General features: G+C 24.5%; 1 protein-coding gene across 1 annotated transcript in view; it reads right to left on the reverse strand.

Annotated features, from left to right (window-relative positions):
- Window positions 1-966: 966 nt before the first annotated feature.
- LOC117170694 (eukaryotic translation initiation factor 3 subunit A-like) overlaps window positions 967-16521 on the reverse strand; it is a 33029-nt gene continuing 17474 nt past the window's right edge. The window contains exons 3-6 of the mRNA XM_033357670.1: window positions 12622-12775; window positions 8089-8197; window positions 6324-6637; window positions 967-1619 (exon numbers count right to left, since the gene is read on the reverse strand). Of these exons, the coding sequence (XP_033213561.1) occupies window positions 1514-1619; window positions 6324-6637; window positions 8089-8197; window positions 12622-12775 (683 nt within the window). The 3' untranslated portion in view covers window positions 967-1513. The remainder of the gene's footprint in view (window positions 1620-6323; window positions 6638-8088; window positions 8198-12621; window positions 12776-16521) is intronic.

Consider the following 16521-nt stretch of genomic DNA (forward strand, 5'->3'; position numbering starts at 1 on the left):
TCATTTCCCAGTCTCATAAGATTCCCGATTTTCCGGTTCAACGGCCACCCTTCGATCGGAATTTAAATAAAAATTCTAACCTAACTTTCAGATCAGTTTTTAAATAGTAAATATTTCATGTATAAATTAATGAGAATTTACTTTGAGTTCATTTTTGCTTCAAAATACGTGCATTTAAGTTTATAATCTTTTGAAAATCACAATAAATAGCATTGTTTTTTTTTTAAGAAAAATATATTTTTTTACCTTATAAAATGTAAATTCCATCTATACCCCTTTGTTTAAGAAAAATACCAATTTTTAGTGTACAATAAATACTTTAAACTCCCCAACAAAAATCGTTAAAACACCTTTATGCACAAATTAAACTGCACCTTTAAAATTATACCTATTCTTTCTAGTTCAGATTTTTGTCACCAGGTGGCGTATCGCAGTTTAACCATTCCCAATGACAGACACAAAAATTGAAATTTCCAAACTTATATTCCACACAAACAAATAAAAAAGTTTGCATGCGCACATATTTTGTGGACAGATTAGAAAGAATTTAAAAAAAAAACTATGAGAGGTGTGTCTACTCACTCTTTTGTTTAAATCTGAAAATATTAATTTATCTCTATTCTTCTCTTCTTACCGTGTATTTATTGGACATATGTCACATGAAATATTACAGAATAAAAAAATTAGTAAAAGACATAATGGTATAATGCATTTAATAGTATAAAAAGTAATTTCAACAGCCAAAACAGGTGATGATTATATTGAAAAATAAAAAATAAAAGTAAAGGCAAAATTTAAGTAAGAAATTATATCCCCCCCCCCCCCCGCCCCGAAAAAACATTATGTAATGCTTCATAATATAAATTATTTATCCAATTATTATTAAAAACTGTCGCGCGAACTCTTTTGTAAAATTGGAATCACTTTAGTTTTTGTCAACAGTTTTTCGTAAATTAGATAGTTTACAACTACGAATCCTAAATTAATTTTTATACTTTATATCCTAACAATCAACCTTGCTTATTTTTTACTGAATGTGTGCGATTTTCACTTTTTAGCGTGAATAATTTTCCAACATTTCTGTGCCATTTTGTAACTAAGACACCCCAATATTCGATGGCAATTATCAGTTTCAATTTATCAAGATTTCTACTTATTTCTACTTTTCCGTGAAACAAAATATTTCGAAACACATTTCCATTTGTCGACATTTAAAAATAATTTTTAACGAGGCAGCTTTTTAATTCCTGAAAAAAAAATCATAAAGTCCCTTTGGACTATAATTGATAGAAAACAAGTTAAAAAAAAAGTCTACGGGTCGTATTCGTGATTAGGATCTTTTTTTGTTAAGTTTCCATATTTAGAGCTTCGTTATGATATTGAAAAAAAAACTAGATGACTTACAAGATAAAGAAGCTACTCCAGGTCAAATGATCAAATATTTTGAGACGAAATTTCGTACAGTATATGTCTTCATGAAGTATAAAATTCAAAATTATTCGATAAAATGGCATTAACGACGACTAACTTTCGACCAGCCATCGTCTTCTGGCGGCCGGTTTTCCTTTCTTTCTTCACGAACTGGTTGCTTTTCCTCTACGCGATCTGCGGGATCTGGCCTGTAATAGTAAGTTTCATTAATTGTTAATTTGAAAAAAATTATATTAAAAAAAAAAAAAAAAACAGGGTCGATGAAATTTAAAAAATCGAACTCTAAAGTCAAAAATTTTTCGGTCAACTCAAAATTTGGAATTAAATTGCAGTTAAACTGCCAAATTAAAAATATAAATTTTTCTAAAATATAGAGTTCAAAGATTCAGATTCACTTCCAAAAATATAAACCCAACTTATCATTTTCAATACTCTAAATTGAAGAATCAATGAATGTATTCAAAAAATTTCAAAATTACATCATTTTAAGCATTTTAAGCTGGAAATATTTAAAAATAGAACGATCAAATGTTTTCTGTAAGTTGAACACTTCTTAAATTAAAATTTATTCTTATTATTAATAGTTTAAAAATCCTTAAAATGCTTCAAAATTTGATTTCAAAACTTTGAAACATTTACATGTTGTTTGCCATTTTTTAAAAACTTGAATTACTCAAAAATATTTTCAGAACTTCTAAACATCTTCTAAAATTATTGAAAACAATTTCCATGAAATCCTCCGAATTCATTTTTAATAATTTTGTAAATCTTTTCGAATATTCTCTTAAAATTAATTTTTTGGAATAAAAATGATTTTCATTTTTTCTATAAAATGTTTTTTATTCTTATGAAGCCTTTCAAAATTTTAAAAAAGCCTCTAAATCTTTTGTTCTAAACCTGCCAAAATTTATATTTGGTTTTAAATTAGGCCGTGGACGTTTAAATTATTCGAAATCTTTTCTAATTTTGAATTAATTTTGAATTTTTTCATATTTTCTAAATATTTCTTCAACTTATTTGAATTTTTTCTAAGAATAATAGACATCCAATTGTTATTTATCAAATTTCAATAATTTGAGTTAAAAATTAAATGATTTTTTAGTAGAAAAATTAAAATTGTAATGTTCAACGTTTTTTTTTAGTTTTGAATATTTAATTTATAATTCATGATTTTAAATTAAGTCAGATATTTATATTTGTTTATATTTGTTTAATGACTAAGACTTTTAAATTGGAACAGTTTAAATTTTAACGTTAAAATCTAGAAATTCTAAAATTGTAAACTAATTCCGAATCATCTTTAAAATCAATTATTATTTACTTTTAAAATCTTAAAGTATAGATCAATTTAAACTTTAAAAAAATTAATTTATATTTAAATTTGATCAACTAAAAATGTTCTTAGACTTTAAACGCTTCGAAATTTTAATTCTTGTTAGTTTTTAAAACTGAATTTAAAAATTTTTTTAATTAAAATATAAGCTTAAAAATTAAAAATAGAAAATTTTTCAAGTGAAAGATTTTCGAATCACGAATTATAAACTGAATGTTATAATAATTCAAAAAGGCCACATGTTAATTCATTATTTAAAAAACGTTTGACATAAAAAAAAAGTTAAACAGATATTTTTTCCCTAAAAATTTGTAAATTCCCGGTTAAAAAATTAATTCACTTTCATGTCCCGGTTTTCCAGGTTTTCCGGTCTACCGGCCACCCTGAAAAAATTATCATTAACAGGGATAACAATGGCTCAGGTGTTCGCTTGTAGGAAAAATAGGAGAATTGTTCTTAAAAAAAAAAAAAACGAAAAAAAAAACGAATTTTTGAAATGGCGGACATTTATTTCAGGGTAGCAAAAAATTTAAATTTTTAACATTCTCATTAATTTTTTGGAATTTAAATAATAATTTATTTTAAATACATTAAACATCCAAGCAAGTTTTGTTAAGAATTCATCTGTTTAGGTTGAAAAATCCGCTCCTTGATAGCAAGTTGAACTGCTTTATTTAAAAATAATTTTTTTGAATTGACGATTCATAATTTTAGTTGAAATTTCCACGGTTCAAAACTTCACTTTTTGATCAAAAATATTTATTTTTTGGGTAGAAAAATAAAATTTTATTGTAGAAAATTAATTTATTGTTCGAAAATTAATCTTCTTGGTTAAAAATCAAACTATTTTCTTGAAAATAAATTTTGTTGGCCAAACCTTAATTTTCCCAATTAAAAATATAATTATTCCATTTTTGTTTAATAATTTATCTGTTTTAGTTGTAAGATTTACTATTTGGTTGAAAATTTAACTTTTTGAGTTGAAAATTCAACTACTTGGTTGAAAGTTAGAAAGTTAGCAATTAACTTTTTAAAGAGAAACTTAACTATTAAATTTATCTTTTTAGTTGAATATTTAACTATTTGATTTTAAATTCATACATTTTGTTTCAATTTTGTCTTTTTTGGTAGGAAATTATTTTATTGAATTGAAAATTCAACTATTCTATTTTCGATTGCATATAATTTTTTTATAGTTAAAAATTAACTATTTGTTTGACAATTAATGCACTTTTCCAGAAATTTGTCTTGTTTGGTAGAAAATTAATCTTCTTGGTTTAAAATTCGACTATTTGTTTGCAAATATACGTATAATGTTGAGAAATGACATGATTTTTTCAATTTAAAATTCAACTGTTTTATAGAACATTCATCCTTTTAGTTTAAAAATTCATCTCTTTCTGTATAAATTTAACATTTTTTGGTCACAAATGCAACTATCTGGTTACAAATTAATCTATTTCTATTAAAAATTCAACTCCTTTTTAGAAATTCGACTTTTTTAGTTTAATCAAACTGTTTTTCAATTTTAATTGAAATTTATTGTTTAAAAGTAATTTTTTCACTGAAAACTTGACTATATTCTGTTGACAATTCAAACAATTGGTCGTAAATAAACATTTCAAAGATCACTCGTTTTTTTGGTTGAAAACTTAAACGACGTAGTTAAAAAAATTTAGAAACGACAATAATATAAAATAAAAATTAATCTTCTTGGATGAAAAATCAACTATTTGTTCAAAAACGTAAGTATTTTGTTGAAAATTCACCTTTTCTGGTAGAAAATAAATGTTCTTGATATATAAATTAATTATTACGTAGAAAAGTGACCTATTTTGTTCAGAATTAATCTTTTTTGTGTAGAAAAATAATCTCCTTGGTTTAAAATTCAACTATTTGGCAAAAAACTAAACTTTTTTGTACAAAATTCGTTTATTTTTTGTTGAAAAATTCAACAATTGGGTACAAAATGCAACTATTTGGTACAAAATTAATTTTTTTGGTTTAAAATTCAACTATTTGGCAAAAAATTAAACTTTTTTTTGTACAAAATTCATTTATTTTTTCTGGTAAACTCAAGAACTGGGTATAAAATGCAACTATTTGGTACAAAATTAAACTTTACAGTTGTAGAAAAGTTTTTTTTTTTTTAATTATTTCTCCATTATTGTTTTAATTATTTCCATTTAATTAATTTTATTTGTGGTTAAAAAAATTCGGAAACGAAAAGAATATAGAATAAAAATTAATCAAATAAATTTTGGATTATATCACTTCTTTTTAGATATAAAATTAATCTTTCTGGATTACATATCAAATAATTGGTTAAAAATGTATGTATTTCTTGGAAAATTCTACTTTTCTGGTAGAAAATAATTTTCCTTGGCTTAAAAGTCAACTTTTTCGTTGAGAATTTCTATGGTTTTTTTTTAGAATTCACGTTTTTTAACAGAAAATTAATTTTCTTCATATAAAATTGAATTATTTCGTAGCAAATTTATCTATTTTGTTGAGAATTGATCTGTTTGTGCAGAAAATTAATTTTCTTGCTTTAAAATTCAACTATTTGACAAAAAATTAAACTGTTTTGTAAAAAATTCGTTTGTTTTTGGTTAAAAAATTCAACAACTGCGTATAAAATGCAACTATTTGGTACAAAATTAAACTTCTTTATTTGTAGAAAACTGTTTTATTATTTTTATTTATTCTCCATTCTTGGTTTCGTTACTTCGATGTAATTAATTACACTTTTGGTTGAAAATGTATCTTTTTGTTTGAAAACGTCAACGATTTACTTAAAAAAGAAATTTAGAAACGAAAAAACGTATAAAATAAAAATTAATCAAATAAAATTTCGACAAAATCACGTCTTTTTGGATATAAAATTAATCTTCTTGGATGGAAAATCAACTATACAGTTAAAATGTATATATATTGTTGAAAATTATTCTTTTCTGAAAAAAACTAATTTTCTTGGTTTAAAATTAATCTATTTTATAGAAAATTTATATACTTAATTGAGAATTCATGTTTTTGCGTAGAAAATTAATTTTCTTGATTTAAAATTTAACTATTTCCTGGAAAATTTATCTATTTTGTTGAGAATACATCTTTTTGTGTAAAAACTTAATTTTCTTATTTTAAAATTTAACTATTTCGTAGAAAAGTCACCTATTTTGTTAGAATTCATCTTTTTGAATAGAAAATTAATTTTCTTGGTTGAAAATTCACCTTTTTGGTTAAAAGCTCAAGTTTTTATCTCTAAAATTCAACATTGTTGATGAAATGTTTTTTCTTTACTGACTGAAAAATCTTTCTTGGATAAAAATTCGTCCTTTTGATTTGAAAATGGTGTCTTTGGTCTCAGTTTTTCGAAATAGTAGCAAAATAGGGTCGTCGCTTTGAAAAAGTGTCAAATAGTGTGAATAGTGTGTTGAGTACAAGTCCTGAAATTTCAAAATCCAGGTTTTTTATTTAAAAACTAGGGGAAAAAGTGGAATGTGGGGTTAATTTGCGACTAAAACTCTTGAAAATTTTCGATTTAATGAAGAAAACTTACCTATCCTCGCGTTTAAAATCCCGAGGATTTTCTTTCGCTGCCTCAGCGGCTCTGGCAGACCTCCAGCTGCTCATTCCGCCACCTCCACCGCCTCCAGCACCACCTCGAGATGGTTCTTCATTTCGGAAAGGGCGTCTTTCACCCATTCTTGGACGTTCATCTCGCGAATCTCGTGAGTCACGCGCGTCTCGCGAATCCCGCGAATCCCGTGAATCCCGATTATCGCGATCATCCATTCCTCGGCGAGGAGGTAGATCACGACCTGGTCCACCTATATTATCGCGCCACGATCCTCCACCACCAAGACCAGCAGCCTAAAAATTTGGATAAAAAATCTGTAATTAAATTCTGCCTTCATGACACATACACTGCCGTGCAAAAGTTTTAGGCCACCTCTTCTTTTTATGACTGAATAAATTCTCTTAATTTTAATTATACCAGAGCTAAAAAAATTTATCTTTAAAAGGTTGATTGTTTTCGAAATTCTGTATAAAATAAGCCCAGGATGAGGCCTAGAGTTCTTAAATTCCCGAGAATTTAAGTTCAGGTTATATAACCGAGAATATGAGAGAATTTAGGAGAATTTAAAAGAATTTAAGAGAATTTATGATTTTTAACAATATTTTTATTGTTTAGGTTTTATTAGCGGTTGAATATAAATTATTTTCTAGCTCAGACATATTTAGGAATTACAGTGTTTCGTTTACAAATTTAAAATTTTCATATGTATTAATTTATTTCAAACGAAACAAAAAAGTTTTTTCTACTTTAAAAGATAACTCTTTAACAAAATACAGGAATTTTCAATGAAATAATTGAATTTTTAAAATAATGAAATTTGTACAACAAAAGAAAAGAATTTTAAAACTAAAAAGACAAATTTCCAACAAATAAAGATTTTTTACTCAAAAAATAAATAAAAGTTTATCTAAATTATTGAACCTATAAACCAGAAGATAAATTTTCTTTATAAAAATTTAATTTTTAAACAAAAAATATGACTATTTAACAAAAATTTAATTTTCCACGAAACTGATGCATTTGTACGCAAAAAAAGGAAATTTCAAACTGAAAAATTATTTTTTTACAGAAAAAACGCGAATTAAAAATTGTTTTTTTTTTTTAATTTTAATAAACTACCAGTTTTCAAAGAAAAAAGAAATTTAGTTTAAGATTTTCGTGAAGAATTCAAGAAGATTTCCAGGTTTAAAACAATTTCAAGGAGAATTCTAGGTTTTCATGGTCGCTGGACACCCTGTTTAAAAATAGTAGCTAAATATTATTTAATATTAATTATTTTTTATTTAATGAGAGGTTCCGCAAGCCCCATGAAGTTTAACACGTATTTGTTACAAAAAAGGGGTTTTTGTAAATATTACTGATAATCATTAATATTAGGTGAATAAAGTTGAACCACGAAATTTCTCTTCAAAACTAGACATAGAAAACGAATCAAAAATAATGTTTTAAATATCACCCCCATAAGTATGTTTTATAGGGTCCCAAAAACCCCATAAAAGAAAAATCGAGTTTTAAAAGTTTGTGACGCTAATTACGCTTTTTTTTTAAAAATAAAAATTGCTTCTAATACATAAAATATTATTTTCTATTTATAATTAGATTTTGAGAAAATGTATTTTTCTGAAAATACTTGCAAAAGAGTGGCTTCGCTAAAAAAACAGTTCAATAGCGTCAATATTGGCTTAAAATCGAGCATTGCATATACTGTAAATAAAATTATAAATAATAAATTTTCGAGACTTACCAATTGGCTAATGTCTCTTCTTTGGAAGCGTTTATCTGTATCTTCGCGAGCGGGTTCGACTTTTTTTCTTCTATCACCGTCGTCTTCTACAGGAATTTCACGTCTAGGACTGGAACGTTCAATTTTATTGATAAATAATCTAAACGAAATTCTGATTTATCAGACTGGTCGTAAAAATTTAATTTTTAAATCTACCCAAGTTTTTCTTACAGTCCCTACGAGATAAAATATAGGGACCAAAGGGTACTCTTTTGGGTTAAAAGGGTAGAAAATTTAGGATAAATTCATAAGATTTGAAAACAATTCAAGTAAAATTTAAAAAAATTCAAAAGAATTGGAAAAATGTTGAAAAATAAAAAAAAGTCCACTGATTTCCGTAAGCTTGGAGGGAATTTAGAGAAATTTAAGGTAAACGAGAATTTGATTAAATTCTTAAAAATGCAAGATAAATTTAAAATAATTCAAGTAAACTAATAAAAATCACGATAAATCAAAGGAAATTAGAAGAATTCAGGGTGAATTAAAAAAAGACAAATCTCTTCAAATCTTTGAATCCCTAATAATTCCTGGCCAAGGGAGTGACTAGAAAACGATTGAAGTTAAATTTAAAAAAATCCTAATCGATTGAAAACAATGTTAAAAATCGAAAAAATTCCATTGATTACAATAAAATTTAAGCGAATTTAGAAGAATTTAAGGGAAATGATTACAATTCGATGCTATTCATAAAAAATGAAGCTGCATTTAAAAAGAAATTAAGCGAATTCAGCAAAAATTTAAAAATATGAAAAAATTCATTAAACCTTTAAAACTCTACACAATCCCTCAGTCTTTGTGAATAAATTCTCTGAACTCCATTAAAATCTGTAAATCCCTTAAAATGGTTAAAATCTCTATAAAATGGCTTGAAAACCCTTCAAACTATTAAAATAAATAAAAATTTTCTGGGAACCTTTTAAAATTTCCTAAAATATTGAAAATCCTTTGTTATCTTTTAAAATCGTTTAAAACTTTTTAATGTTCATGAAAATGTCAGGTAATATTTTACAATGCCCACAAATATTTTAAATCGTTTTGAAACCCCATTAAATTATTGAAATAAATAAAAAATTTCTTTGTGATCTTTTAAAAAAACCTAAAATATTTAGAAACTTGTAAAATCCTATATATAAAAACTCGTAATCTCCATTAGTTAAGGCATATGGTGAATTTGTTCTTATTTACGCGAGTGGATTCATAGTCAGCTGACTAATTTTTTCACAACATCAAAGTAGATAAAGACTTAATTTTAACTTTTTTCAATTAAGTATTTTATGGTGTAAAATCATTTTTTTAAAAACATTTTCCTACCATTCCTGAATTTTTAAGAAGAAAAAATTTTTTCTTTTTTTACGTCGGGGTAATCTTTTTTTACATTTAAAAGAGATAAGTGAAATCAAATTATGAGAAAAACTTATTTTTAAGATTTAGAACAATGGAAAATTCTTAATGATTTTGAAAGATTTTGAGATTGATTTTTTCAAAAGATTTGTGGAAAAATTTTAAGCAGTTAATATTTAATTTTGAAATAATAATTTTAAGTTTTAAAGACTTCAAAATTGTTTGAACAAAAATATGATAGACTTTAAGCCAATTATTTCCATTTTTCAGGATTTATTCCAAATTTGGATAAACTCAATTTTGTAGGAGGTCAAGAGAATGAAAAATACATACTTGAGATTAATGGGAAAATTTCAAAAAATTTTTTACTAAAGAGTTCTAAGAGCACACTAAAGAAGATTAAAAAACGTTTTAAAACGTTAGTTTTAGAACAAAGTTAAAATATTTTAGGACTTTTGTATAAATTCAGGATAATGAACAAAATTCTTAAGGTTCATAAAATATTTTCTTTCAACTTTTCAAATTGTATAAATTTGCAAACAAATAGTTTAATTTTTGAATAATAATTATAAATTTTTAACCAAATAGTTGAATTTTCATCCAAAAAAGATAATTTTAAACCAAAAATAGAATAATTGAATTTTCCGTTAAAAATCGAAATCTTAATAAATTAAAAAAAAAGGATTTTTAGCAAAGCAGTTAAATTTTTAGTAAAAAAACAAATGCTTTTCAACAAAGTAGTTACTTTTTCAAAAAGAGATGAATCTTCAAATAAAAAAATTAATTTTTAGCAAAAGCGTTTAACTTGCAATCGCAAGTAATACCACAACTTTTTATTATGATTTAGAAAAACTCTGAAAAATACCTGAGTACTTTTTTTTTATATTTGGAAGAGGGAACTTTTAAATTGTGACGAATTCTGACTTGGAACAGGGATTTTTTAACTCCCTTTTTATAAATCCTATTAATAATTCTTTTAAAAAATTACCATTCCATGTCAAAATTATAAAAATAATCAAAAGTAAATTCACGGATTTTTCATTGAATTCCTGGTCATTTCTTGGTTAATAAAATTCCTCGTCTTTTTAGGTTATATAACCGAGAATGTGACAGAAATTAGGAGAATTTAAAAGGATTTAAGAGAATTTAAGATTTTTAACAATATTTTTATTGTTCAGGTTATATCAGTTTCGTATACAAATTTTCAAATGTGATAATTTATTAAAAAAAAAGCAACGTTTTTTCTACTTTAAAAGATAACTCTTTAACAAAATAGTGGAATTTTCAACATAATAGTTAAATATTCAACTTAAAAAGATAAATTGCCAACGAAAAAGTGTCATCATTTATATTTTAATAAAAAATGAATGAAAATTATTCAACAAAAGAAAAGAATTTTAAAACCAAAAAGACGAATTTCCAACAAATAAAGATTTTTCACTTAAAAAATACATAAAAGTTTATCTAAATTATCGAACCTTCAAACCAGAAGACAAATTTTCTTTACAAAAATTCAATTTTCAAACAAAAAATATGACTGCTCAACAAAAAATTAATTCTCCACGAAACTGATGCATTTTTACGCAAAAAAACGAAAATTTCAAACTAAAAAGTAATTTTTTTTTATAAAAAAACGCGAATTTTTAACTAAAAAATATAAATCTTAAGAAAATGGAAAAGCTACATTTTCTGTTAAAAAATGAATCCTAAACCAAAAAAAGGAGTATTTTCCACTAAACAGTTAAATTTTCAACCAGACATAAGCCTCCAATAAAGAAAAATTTTACAATGTAGTTTAACTTTTACCCAAATAGTTGAATATTTAATTAAAAAAGAATAATTTAAAACAAAAATTAAACTTTTAACCAACGAGATAACGTTTCAACTTAAAATATAAGTCTTTAACAAAAAGTGATTTCTTAACAAAGCGATTCAATCAAATGTTTTAAATAAATTAGTTGAATTATCAAGAAAAGAGGAACGATTCTTAACCAAAAAGTTGCATTTTCATACAAAAAATGAAATTTCTCCTATAACAGATGAAGTTTTAAATCAAAAAGATCAATTTTCAAAAATATACTTGAATTTTCTGCTGAAAAAGATTTTAGTCGAGTTTTCAGGCTCAAACTATGAGTTTTTTTTAACAAGAAATAATTATCTACCAAAAAAATTAAATTTTCAATCCAAACCAACGAATTTTTAACAAAAAATATGAAATTTATCTTAAAGCAGAAGAATTTTTTATTACAAAAAAAGTTCAGTTTTCATCCAAAAAAGATTCCACTTAATTCAGTAAAATCAAAAATTGAATTTTTTAAATAAAAAAATAAGTTTCTATGAAGAAAGTTGAATTTTCAATCCAAAAAGAAGAAATTTTTTCCACCAAAAAGGATGAATTTTCAACAAAATAGTTCAATTCTCTACCAAATAGTTGCATTCTTATCGAAAAAAGATCAATTTGTACTAAAACAGAGAAATTTGTAATAAAAAAACCTATTTTTTTTATAAGTGGAACTTTCATACAGAAAATATTTCAGTTCATTTTTCAACACCAAAATATAAATTTTATACAAAAAGTAAATTTTCTACGAAATAGTTAAGTTTTCAAGAAAATAATATAATAGCTTAATTTTTAACCAATTGTATTTTTATAAAAAAAAAAGATTTAATTTCTGCTAAAGCAGGTAAACTTTAAAATAAAAAAGACAAACTTTTAAAAAAAGAGTTGAATTTTCAACTGTAAATTCTGAGATTCTCATAAATTATCAGAGAATTTGTTTCTCGGTAATATTCTCATTCTCGTTACATTTAAAAAAACACTTTTTAAATGACTAAAAAGTGATCTGAAAAAAACGGACTTGAAGTAACTGTACCCTGATTACTTTAGACATTTAAAGTGCTTCTTCTAAAAAACTTGACAGAAGTTCCCTGACTTTTGATATTATATTGAAAATCCCCGACTTTTCGCTGGACAAGAAAATTCCCTGGTTTTTCCTAAGCAGCGGCTATCATGTTTATCAATATCTATATTTCCAAATATTTGCCTAGATTTAAAGATATTTTAAAAATTCTCAGCTAAAAGGTGGAAAATAAATTAACCAAATGTGAAAGTTCTTGATTTGAAGAAGCTACACAAAATTTGAGATATCATACCCATCGTCGTCGTTTTCTTTAGGAGGAATTTCACGACGACTTCTGAAACGATTGTCGTCAGAATCATTTCGCTTCCAATCATCTTTCGGACCATCTGCAGGAGCAGCAGCAGCAGCAGCAGCAGTTCTTGCTGACCGCCAGAAGGATCCAGTATCTGCCATAACAAAAAAATCCTGGTCATTTCCAGGTTTTTTCCCGGTTCGCAGACATTTCTCATGGTCCATGAAATTTTACAAAATTACACTCTAAAGCCAAAAATTTTCGATTTAAAATAATAAAAACTGAGCTGCAAATTAAAGTACTCAAATTGGAACTCTTGAATTTTTAACTTTTAAAACTGAAGTTTAATAGTTTTTTCATTCAAAATTATTGTAATCAAATGCTCAATAATTTTCACGGGTGATATAGAAGCTTTTTAACACTTTTCAATTGAACAATTTCAAATTAAATGTATTCGGTTAAAAAAAATAGAAATCCAGGTTATCATTTTCAATGCTATCAATTGAAAAAATCAATCAATGCATTTAAAAATGGTCAAAATCATATAATTTTAAGCAATTTTAAGCTAGAAGTATTAAATATTGAACGATATATTTTTTTATAAACTGAAAAGAACTTACATTAAAAGTTATTTTTATTGTAAATAGTTTAAAAATCCCTCAAATGATTCAAAATCTTGAAACATTTACATACTTTTGGCCTTTTTTAAATTTTAAAAGATTTTTCAGAACTTCTAAGCATCTTTTAAAATGATTTGAATTTTTCCTAAATTTTTTTTAAAATCATGCAAAATTGAAAAAATGGCTTTAAAATCCTTTCAAAATTTTTATAAAGCTTCGAAATTTTTTGTTCTAAATCTGCCATCTGCGTAGACACTTCGTTTAGATTATTTGAAAGCATTTACATTTTAAATTGACTTTTTTATGAAAAAAAAACTTTTCGTTGAAAATTAGTTTTTTTCGGTTGAACATTTGTTTCTATAACATTTCTTTAAAAATTCATATTATTTGTTGAAGATTCATCATTTGCGTTGAAAATTCACTTTAACTATTACATTTTTGTGTGGAAAATTTCGTTTTTTTGACAAAAATGTAATATTTTTCGTTAAAAAACGTTCTGTTTTGTAGAAAATGTATTTATTCTATATTTTGTTAAGAATTACTTTCGTTGGTTAAAAAAAATATATTTAGTTGAAAATTAGAATTTTTATTTTATGTAAAATTTATCTTTTGAATTGAAAATTCCACTATTTGGTTAAAAATTTATATTTCTGTTCGAAAATTCATCACTGTGATTAAAAATAAATTTCTAGGACTGAAAATTCGTTTGTTTTTAGTTGAAAATTAATTAACTTTGCTGAAAACTCGCTTTTTTTGTACAAAATTTCATTTCTTACTGCAAATTGAAATATTCTAATTTTAGCTTGTAAATATTTTGTTCTTATAATCTTTGTAATATTTCATTTTTTTTAGTTTCAAATTTATATATTTAATTCAAACTGTATCTTTTGGATTTAAGATTGAATTATTTTGTTAAGAATTCATCTTTTGGTTTAGAATTAATTGTATTAAATAAACATTTAATTCTTCTATTTCTTGTTAAAAAATCATTTTTGCGGGTAAAAAAACAAACTATTTGTGTTGTTTTTTTGTTGGTTAAATATTTATTTTCTTAAAATTTTAGCTATTCTAATTTTTGTTTGAAATTGATCCTTTTTAGATGAAAATGCATGTACTTTGTTAAAAATAAGTCTTTTTTTTGTAGAAAATTAATCTTTTGGGTTGACAATTGAACTATTTGGTTAAACAAATTTTAATTTGTGATTGAAGATTCATTTTAGTTCAAAGTTAATTTCTTAGGTACAAAATTGATATTTTTGATTTGAAAACTTAACTCATTTTTTGCATTAATATTATTAATCTGCTAGATATATGGTCGGTTTTATATAGTAGATTTGCAAGCTTTTATAAATTTAAATTCAATTGCAAAAATATAAATCCAGGTTATAATTGTTAATTCTCTAAATTGAATTATCAATCAATGTATTTAAATGTTTTCGAAATTATATTATTTGATGCATTTTTAAGCTGGAAAAATTGAACGCTACATGTTTTTTCACTCACATATTGTACATTTTCTCAACTTTTTCCTAAAATTTTGTCTAAAATTTTTCCTGCAAAATTAAAAAAATTTGCATAAAATCTTCCACATTATTTTTTTGATAATTTTTTAAATCTTTCTAAATCTTTTTAAATATTTTCTTTAAATTAATTTTTCAAAATAAATCATCATTTTCCATTTTCCTTGTATTTTTTTTATTCTTCTAAATAAAAAAATCTTCCAAAATCTATATTTGGTTTCAAATTAGGCCGTAGACTATCTACATTGAAATTTTTGTACGAATGACCGGATTTTGACGGTACACGTAGACACTTCGTTTAAATTATGCATTTTTTTGAAATAGAACAATTGAAATTATAACGTTCAAAGTTTAGTATTGAATATTTAATTTATAATTACTGATTTTGAATTAACAGTAAGATATTTCTAAATATTAAGTAATTGCCCCTTTTCTTAATTAAACAAATTTCAAATTTAATGCTTTAAAAATTGAGTATTTTAGACTGAAATAATGATAAAAATAATGATAAATGAAACACTTTAATATTTTTAACGATAAAATCTTGAAATTCTAAAATTGTAAACTGATTGAGAATCGTCCTGTAAAATAAATTATTGTTCACTTTGGAATTTTTTTTATAATAATTAATTTATATTTAAAGTTGATATGCCAAAAAGTATTTTTATACAAAATCTTAGATTTTAAACGCTTCTCATGTTTAATTGTTTAAGTCTTTAAAACAGCATTTTAAAATTCTTCCAATTAAAATGTACGCTTAAAAATTAAAAAAATGGCAAATCATGAAACTAATTACTTAAAATACGGTTGAAATCTAATTTGGAAAATTCTTTTCTTTTCTAAAAATTTGTAAAATTCCGGGTCTCATAAAATTCCTGGTTTTCCCGGCCTTTGGAACAGCATTTAAAATTTTTTAAACTTAAATAGTTACGCTTCACAACTAAAAAATAGTAAATCTTTCAACTAATTATTTAAAAGGCGGTTGAAATTTAATTTGGGAAATTTTTTTATGTTTTAAAAATGTGTAAAATTCCGGGTTGCATAAAATTCTCGGTCTTTCAAACGATATTTTAAAATTCTTCAAATTAAAATGTACGGTTAAAAATTTTTTAAATGGCAAATCATTAAACTAATTACTTTAAATACGGTTGAAATCTAATTTGGAAAATTCTTTTCTTTTCTAAAAATTTGTAAAATTCCGGGTCTTATAAAATTCCCGGTCTTTAAAACGGTATTTCAAAATTCTTCAAATTAAAATGTACGCTTCCAAATTTAAAAAAAATGGTAAGTCCTTAAACTGATTATTTAAAAGACGGTTAAAATCTAATATGGACAAAATTTTCTCTCTAAAAATCTGTAAAATTCCGGGTCTCATAAAACTCCTGGTTTTCCTGGTCTTCAAAACGGCATTTTAAAATTCTTCAAATGAAAATGTAAGGTTATAAATTAAAAAATGGCAACTCTTTAAACTAATTACTTGAAAGACGATTGAAGAAATCTAATCTGGACAAATTTTTTCTCTCTAAAAATTTGTAAAATTCCGTGTCTCAGAAAATCCCGATTTTCGCGGTCTTAAAAATGGTATTTTAAATTCTTCAAAATAAAATGCACACTTAAAAATTAAAAAATGGTAAATCTTTCAACTAATTACTTGAAAGACGGTTGAAATCTAATTTGGACACATTTTTTTTTCTAAAATTTGTAAAATTCCGGACCGCATAAAATTCCCGGTCCTTAAAACGGCATTTTAAAATTCTTCA

This window comes from Belonocnema kinseyi, chromosome 4, assembly GCF_010883055.1.
Source record: "Belonocnema kinseyi isolate 2016_QV_RU_SX_M_011 chromosome 4, B_treatae_v1, whole genome shotgun sequence".
Taxonomy (NCBI): domain Eukaryota; kingdom Metazoa; phylum Arthropoda; class Insecta; order Hymenoptera; family Cynipidae; genus Belonocnema; species Belonocnema kinseyi.